Source organism: Lygodium microphyllum, chromosome 6 (genome assembly GCF_053477565.2).
Source record: "Lygodium microphyllum isolate KBCC chromosome 6, Lygodium_microphyllum_v1.1.10, whole genome shotgun sequence".
In the NCBI taxonomy this organism is placed as follows: Eukaryota; Viridiplantae; Streptophyta; class Polypodiopsida; order Schizaeales; family Lygodiaceae; genus Lygodium; species Lygodium microphyllum.
This window is the reverse complement of record NC_141140.1, coordinates 7,124,327-7,132,782: the sequence shown is the minus strand read 5'-3', so window position 1 is coordinate 7,132,782 and position 8,456 is coordinate 7,124,327. Positions and strand designations below refer to the sequence as shown.

At 44.0% G+C, this 8,456-nt stretch overlaps 1 protein-coding gene across 3 annotated transcripts; it reads right to left on the bottom strand.

The window, feature by feature from the left end:
• Positions 1–3,865: 3,865 nt before the first annotated feature.
• On the bottom strand, positions 3,866–8,206 carry LOC148034280 (uncharacterized). Of its 3 annotated transcripts, XM_087679221.1 has the most exons (4): positions 7,678–8,206; positions 7,177–7,368; positions 6,759–7,001; positions 3,866–6,658 (listed from the first exon to the last, which is right to left on the bottom strand). In XM_087679221.1, the coding sequence occupies exons 3-4, from the start codon at positions 6,939–6,941 to the stop codon at positions 3,917–3,919; spliced, it is 2,925 nt and encodes a 974-aa protein (XP_087535347.1). In that variant the 5' UTR covers positions 6,942–7,001; positions 7,177–7,368; positions 7,678–8,206; the 3' UTR covers positions 3,866–3,916. The 3 variants fall into 3 exon arrangements, with proteins under 3 accessions (XP_087535347.1, XP_087535348.1, XP_087535349.1); XM_087679222.1 differs by lacking the exon at positions 7,177–7,368; XM_087679223.1 differs by lacking the exons at positions 7,177–7,368; positions 7,678–8,206 and adding an exon at positions 7,090–7,113.
• Positions 8,207–8,456: the final 250 nt, after the last annotated feature.

Here is an 8,456-nt window from a genome sequence, read left to right as displayed (position 1 = left end):
GGGCCCCATTCTGAGAACAAAGTTTTTAAGGTGAAGAAAGCACTATATGGATTGAAACAAGCCCTTAGAGCATGGTACTAGTGGTGGATAGATAAAAAAATTTAAGGTTTGAATTTCATAAGATGTGTCTCAAATGCTAACTTGTATGTTTACAAGGATAGTTAAAAGTCTATAGTGATTTTCCTATATGTGGAAGACCTTCTTATTACAGGTGGCTATGAAGATATGACCAACTAGACTCGAAAGGCTTTGAGCTCTAAGTTTGAAATAATAGACTTGGGTTTGTTGTACTATTGTTTGGGAATTGAAGTCTATTAAGAGCCACAAAATCTCCATCTCTCGAAAGAAGTACACATGGGAGATCTTAAAAATATTTGGTATGACCGAATATAAGGAGATAGCTACACCTATGGAGATCAATGTGAAGTTATCCATTGAGGATACATCAACATTAGCAAACATTGGGAGGTACAAGAGGTTGGTTAATAGCCTCATCTACTTGTGTAATACCACGTCAGATATTAGTTTTGTTGTTGGGTTTTTGAGTAGGTTCTCAAACAAGCCCTGAGAAAGTCATAGGAAAACTAGGATGATGCGACTGCTCAAATACTTGATGGGAGCTCTTGACTATGGTATCACATACAGTTTTGGAAGTGCTCTTATGGAGAACTGTGACTCAGATTGGGCAGGTGACAATGATTCCATGAAATCAGTTTCTAGATATTGTTTCTCTTTAGGTTTAGAAATCTTCTCTTGGATTAGTAAGAAGCAACCAATTGTGGCATTGTCTTCTACCAAAGCAAAGTACAAAGCAGCTTGCTTGGTCGCATGTGAAGTAGTATGGTTAAGGAGGATCCTATGGCATATGGAATTATAGGATGAAGGTTCAACAATGCTAAGATGTGACAATCATAGTTACATCGCCATTGCCAAAAATCCAATTTTTCATACATGCACCAAACACATTGAGATCTAGTATCACTACGTACGTGACTTAATCGAGGATGGGATAGCAGAACCGGTCCAATGGAGGAGAATAGAGGAGTAGATACCTTCAACAAAGCTCTTACAAAGAATCTTCTTCGAAATCATCTTTAGAAACTTGGTGTTAGGCCGGGAATGTAGTTTGCCTGTGCAGGTGGACAACATTGAGGGGAGGTGTTAGATATACTCAATGAATGCCCCACCCTCATAGGGTACCACCAATGATCCATGGTACTCAAAGTTATAAGGCCCCTATTATGAGAAGCCATGTGTGAGCACCGACATTGGGTGGGTCTTAACTTGTATGTCAAATGAGGTCTATGTGATCGAATGGCAAAAAGGTAACTGTTGTAAATCTAGCCTTTGGGTTAGATAGAGTAGTATATTGGTAACAACTCAAGACACAATGCATCAAGTTGCAACATGTGGGAGTTATCAAGGGCCCCTAATTTGGGATCCAAGGGCTGTGGAAGCAACCTTTGGCTTGGGGGATCTCAAGGGGGTCAATGGCCTCCCTAACAAGGGTTTGGGGGTAGTAGCAACAATAAAGGTAATATTCCCTGGACGACTAGGGAAGGTTTTCATAATATGGTTGGACATACCAACGAGACTACTTTCTTGGGCTATAAAAGGAAGACCCCTCTTAAACCATCATTAATCTATCTTTCAACCAATCATAGTTCTTTTAGCTACCTTTACGCTCTTCGTCTATCATTTGTCTAGATTGCCATGTAAACTTCACAATGAAAGTACATAGGTGGACAAAGCCACCTTTATATCAGTTTGTTTGAAATTTAGGCAATCTCTACTCTTCTTATATTTGTTGTGTGTTCTCTACTCCTTGCTCAAAATTTATATGCTGTGTCGTGTAATTTCTATATATTTAATATTGAAAAATTGGATAGGACCAATTGCACCTATTGAAAGACCCAAATATAACAAGTTTTAGTGTAAAAATTGCAAGTTAGACCACTCAAAAATGGGGGTGTCAAATCCCAAAACATTGTGGCTAAAGATTGAGATAAACTAGATGAGCTATGCAAGTCCACAATCATTTTATCACTCTCTAAGTAGGTTTACTTCAATGTTGCAATTGAAAATCGAACTACATATGAGCTTTGTGGGGATTGTATTGCTATTGATTTTTTAATATAGTTGCTTTCCAATTGATGGAAAATAGGGTTGAGTCTCTCACAAGCCTAATGTATGGCTCAAATTTAAATTATGCAAGCCGTTGCTTTGTGACCCAATTCTCTCCTCTTCTTATATTTGTTGTATGTTCTCTACTCCTTACTTAGATTTTATATATTGTGTCATGTAATTTCTATATCTTTAATATTGAAAAACTGGATAGGACCAATTGCACCTATTAAAAGATCCAAATATGACAAGTTTTAGTGTAAAAATTGCAAGTTAAACCACTCAAAAATTAGGGTGCCAAATCTAAAAACATTGTGGCTAAAGATTAGGATGAACTAGATGAGCTATGCCAGTCCACAATCATGTTATCACTCTCTAAGTAGATTTACTTCAATGTTGCAATTGAAAATCAAACTGCATATAAGCTTTATGGGAATAATATTGCTATTGAATTCTTGATACAGTTGCTTTCCAATTGATGGAAAATAGGGTCGAGTCTCTCACAAGCCTAACATATGACTCAAATTTAAATTATGCAAGCCCTTGCTTTGTGGCCCAATTTGAGGCTACCTCAAAGCAATATCTAGCTCAACATCAAGGATCGTCAACATTCATTGCAAGTATATTCTTACATATTAAGGTTTAAACCATGAGTACAAGCTCTCTCTCTCTCTCTCTCTCTCTCTCTCTACTATATTGACAATCTTTCACATCATTAAATAGGCCTTAGTTGCTACTTCTAAAGCCTCATGCTTTATGTACCTTACTCACATCCTTACAAAAGAGCATCAACTTGCATTCTATCCTAATAGTGAAGGTGTACACTTTAGAATTGTATATAAGGTTGTATAATGATGTCTCACTTGAAATTTGGTAATTCTCTTTTTTCATTGTCATAGAGTCCATGGACATATCATTCATTATATACGGCGGCTTTATGGGGCTGAAATTTGATAATTCTCATTTTTCATTATCACTAGAGTTCATGGGCACATCACTCATCATTCATTGTATAAAAAGGCTTTGTGGGGCATCACGTGGCACGTGCTCAAGCACCCCCCCAAAATACACACATACTCTCTCTCTCTCTCTCTCTCTCTCTCTCTCTCTCTCTCTCTTTTAAAATCGACATGAAGCACCAACAGAATATTGGCACCAAGCACCTAGTTAAGATTATCAAGATATTGAAGTACATGAAGATCTTGATAACAAGCCATAAAAGCTTTCTTTGAATTTGTAGAGGCTGAGTAGGCTGTTGTTGCACAAAGCATAGTGTAAGGCACCAATGACGAGCACTGGCCTAGACAAGCAGCATCTAGTTTAAATAAGTAGATAGCAATGGTCTTCTGCAAGTTTTGGCTTCGGCTTCTTCAAACATTCCTTCCTTGACTGATTTTGGGGGGTACAAAAGCAACCATATGTGATTATCTTCATGACTGAAGTAAGTCATTATCTTTATCACTAAAGTAAGATGCGACTCATGTGAGCCTAAGCTTTGAAGCAATCGCTTTTGTGATGAAAAGCTTGTAAGTGTTGGAGAATTAACAAGATAAGGCTAAATTTTTCGTGTAGACATAAACCCGTTCGTTGATACACATGTACAATTAACATTCCTAAGTCCCTTAAAGACTTAAGTGCGTTTTTTGCTAAAACGGCTGGCTTTTGTGATTTTATGAAGTTTCTCTGCGTGGACTTGCAAATAAACATGCAAAATTTGAGTTCTCGGCCGATCACCCCAAGGTTCTTAGTAAAGGCCATATATATTAATAAAGCACATACCATGTACAGCGTGTCAAGAAGGCTGATGGTTCTTTCTCTTGTCCAAATAGCTATGGAGCCTCTTCAGAAGGGCCTTCTTCTTTTTCTTCGCAGGAACCATTTCTCCTGGATGACCTACATCCTCCTCAAGAATATCATCTTTTAGCATGTCATCGTCATCTCTAAGAACCATGGAGAATCCGGACTCAGACACATGATCTGGAGAATCTGGAAGAGGCTTCTCCTCTCTACTTTCTGAAACAAGGGCGCTACCATCTGAGTGCACCGGTATATCAATGGGATCTTTAGCTGTTTTCCACTGTTTACTGTCATCCAACAGCCTTTGTATCTCGGCCTCCATGATCGACTTTGCCTTCTCTGTGTCGACGACCTGTTGATGTGCTTCCACAACTGCCCTCTTGTGATTCTGCTCCTCCATTCTAGCAGCTTGAAGTTCCCTTAAAAGTTCTTCCTTGCACGTTTGCAATGTATGGATATCCGTTATAGCAGCTCCAAGTCGCTCTTCCGAATGCCGAAGCTTCTCTTCCAGCTCCTTGTTCTCCTCTTCCAAGACTACACAGCTCACATTGACCAGACTCATCTCGCTCTCCGCCCGATTTGCTTTCAATGCCTCCATCTCATTTAAGACCTGTTGGAGCTTGTCTTCAGCACTTGTGCGAGCAATCTCAGCCTCTCTTGCCTCGGATTGAACTTTGCTCAGTTCAGTCCTCAGTTTCTCCACTTCTCCCATGGCAGCTTCCATTTCTTCCTTGAAAGAATCTAGTTGCTCTTGCTTGGCCATGGTGATCGACTTCAGTGATTCCGCTTCCTTCTCTGCTGAAGAAGCATCTTTTTTTGCCTTTTCAACTTCTTCCTTTGCTCTCTGAGCCTCAGCAATAGCTGCTAGCATTTCCTTTCTATTGACTTCGGCCTTTTCCCTGGCTAGTTCCACTTCTAACATTGCTGCTTGGGCTGCTGCTTTAGCAGACATCACCTCCTGCGACTCTGCATCAGAAGCGTGCAACGCTTCCAAAGCTTTCTCGCATTCACTCCTTGCTTGTTCAGCCTTGTTCAATGCAGATGCAGCATCCTCCTGGCATTGCTTAGCTTCCGCACGCCCCGCTTGGGCTTCCTGTATGGCCTGATCCTTCTCAAACTGAGCGCTTTGCAAAGAAGCACGAAGCTTGTCCCCCTCCTCCTCTGCTACTTTGGCCACTAACAAGGCCCCCTCCAGCTCCTTCTTTGCCAGCATCACTTCAGCAGTCAACGTCTCGACTTTGGTAATCGCTGCAGCTTCTCTCTCTTTCAGATGCAGAGCATCATTCTTGCTTGATTGAGCAAGTGAGGAGAGCTCCACGGTCAGGGCAGCAGCTTTAGATTCCACTTTCGACAGCCTGTCCTGCAAATCTGAGACCTCAGCTTGCTTTGCATGGAGATCGAGTGTAAGGGAAGCAATTTTATCCGCGCTTCTGACCTCTTTTGCCCTGACCTCGACCAATTCGGCCTGGCAGCTTGCCAATTCACTTCTGAATGCAGATTCAAGCTCATTCCGGCTTTTCTCGAGCTCTAGACTCCGACTTGCAGCCTCCTGCCTGGATGTGGACTCCCTTTCCTTAAGGGTGATCATCTCTAGTGTTAATCTTTCCACCTCTGCCTTCAAGGAATCAACCTGAGCGCGAGCACCGGACTCCTTCTCTTTCAAGTCTGATAGTTCTGCTTCGCTGGCTTTCATGACTCCTGCTATACGATCGTTCAGTTCGGCCACCATAAGAGTTGCATTTGCTTCTTTGACCTGCAGGTCCATGGCATAAGATTCTCTCCTCTGGATCTCCCTCTTCAAGAACTCAATGGATGTTGCTAAAGCAGTCCCTTCTACCGTAGATTTCACTAAGCTTTCGTGCGTTTCTTCTAATTCTGCAGATACCCTTGCCAGTAGAGCCAAGGCTTGAGATTCTGCAAGTCTGGCCTTCTCTAAATCTGAGCGCACACTCGAACAACTGTTGCCACACACTTCAGCGGTCGCCTTTGTCTCAGCTCCTGTGGCAGCATCACTTCTTAAGCTTTGCGCATTGGACGTCAAAACCGAATTCTTAGCTAATGCCAAGTCCTCCTTCAAGCTCTCTATTTCACCTCTCGCATTGCTGGCAGCCTCCATGATCTCCTTAAGATCAGCTTCTTTGGAAGCCAGCATTGCTGCTCCTTCTCTTGCTATCTTCTCCCTAGACTCAGTTGCTTCCAGCAGGCTTTGTCGCGTGGTAGAGAGCTCCTTCATAAGCTCATCAATTCTGCCGGCGGCCGAGTCTACTGCATCAAGGGATGCTTTGGTAGCTTCTAGCTCAGCAGAGAGCTCCTCCACTTTCTTGGCAGTGGATTCAGCTGCACTCATCGCGTCCCCAGCCAATCGTACAGCTTCATCCTTGGCCTCCACACATGCCACGAGTTCCTGTTTGAGACTCTCCATGGCGTCTCTGTTTGTTTGGAGCTCCAGCACAGCTGCCTCATACTGCTTTTTCATCTCATCCAGCTCGGTTTGCCAGTCTTCAGCGGCAGTAAAGGTGGCATGTTCCATCTGTTCGGCACGCATCCTGTCCTTCTTGCAAGTCTCATTAGCCTCATGGAGCTTGGCAGTCAACTCCTCCACGTTTTTCTTGGACCGATACAGGTCGTGCATCAGATTGGATTTCGACTTCTCCGCTATAGCCAGCTGCTCTTTGGTCTTGGCCAGTTCCTCTTGAATCTGCTGAAGATCAGCTCCCCTCGTGAACGTTCCGCGTTTCTGTTGAAGTTGGTCCAGTTTTTATGTCAATGGAGGAAACGTGCAAGCACGGTCAAGAATAGTACATCCTACAACAGAAAGCGTACCATAGCAGACATACCTCAACGCCAAACGCCCGAGAAGCTCTTCGTTCGGCTGTGGATTTTGGTGTAGCTTGATCTCCATTATTGGTTCCTAGCTTGTTACCTGCCGAAGAGCCTTTTTGATGGTCTGCTGACTCCGAGGCGTTCCCTCTCAGTTGTGGCTTTGGCCTTGGTGTAGCAGGAGGCAACTTGCTGGCCATTTTGCACTAATCCGAACTACTCAACAGTGATTAGCAATGGATTAGATGTCCAACGTACTCCTGCAATGCATTAACGGACATCAGTGATGAAGCTTATTGACACTTTGGGATAAAAGTTGGATGAGCCTATTGTCACTCGCAATATTACCCCCAGTAAACCGGGGATGCTTTGCATAACATCACAACGACAGGAGAGTCAAGCACTACGGTACTCAATAGGAATATGGAAAGCAACCTTCAGAGTTTGCAAGCCTCTGTGCGTGATGATCCAGTGGCATGGCAGTCCGAAGCTGAACTTATTTTGCTACCTCACATAGGCTCCTCCCAGGAAGAACCGTATTACCTTCAGAGTCAGTTCAGACTCTTCTCAAGGTCAGTACAAACGGATATAAGCTAGAACCTTGTTTGCCCTTGTATCCATGAGTCCCTGACGAATTTACCACGGTTAAATGCTTTAAAAGGGCATTCTTGCTTTTCTGACTTTCATAACACTTCTCTGCAGACTGGCAAAAATAAAGCATTGCCATTTGCATGTGCATTCTCATGTGGCGGTACGCACATTCGGCACAGTGCACTCCTCCGAGAGTGCATGATGTGAATGCGAATGCGAATGATTCAAAGCTTTTGGCAGCATGATTTCAGTTGCTTCTCTCGATGCACAAAAGGCGAGAGCTTACATATCTATCTATTCAATACCTATAGCCTTCCTCCCTCATGTTTGAAATAAGATACGGACCTCGACTGCTCCGGCGCTGAACTGCAGCATCATCGTCTTGGCACGCAGCTTCTCATTAACCGAGCTTTTGTTCCTTTGATTTGTAGAAAGCAGGAACAGCTAAAGCGCTAGACTAGAAGAAGGCCCTTGCTGGGGATGAACTCCAGACGAGGCTATGGAATGGAGGAACAGCGAAGGCCAGGCAGACGCATCAAAAGGGAAGCCTGCCTATCTCTATCGCTTCAACCACCGCCAGTGGGGACGGTAGACGGGGGGGAACTTTCCTTTCTTTTCGATCGGGATTCAGAATTTTCATATAGGCGAGAAAATCTCACAGGATGATGCAGCCGGACAAAGACAGCAGTAACTTTTGCGGAAACGGAGAATGATTCGACGTAAAGCGAGAGCCGCCTCGCCCTGGCTGCAGGCGTCTATGAGTGGCAAGCGGGCTTTCCGCAGGAGCAGAGGAGAAGAGTGCACGCCATAGCTAGGTACCTACAAACAGACGGACATGGTAGAGGAGAACAGAAGCAAAGGGTAGAGAGGCTGGGGCGAAGAATGATGAAAGCAAGGCTAGCGCGCTGTTGTACGAGGAACTGTTGTCAGTGCATATGGGGGGTCCGGGGGGAGCCTACGTGGGACTGCTGACGTGGAGCCGGATGCCAGGTGTGCCTCTGGGCTCTGGTCTGTGCCGCGCTGGCAGAGTAGTTTCTTCTTGTGCGACCTTGTAGTTGTAATAAAGGGCTTGATGAGGGTCGGCTCTCGTGAGTGCGCACTGCAAAGCAGCAGAAGCGCGACAG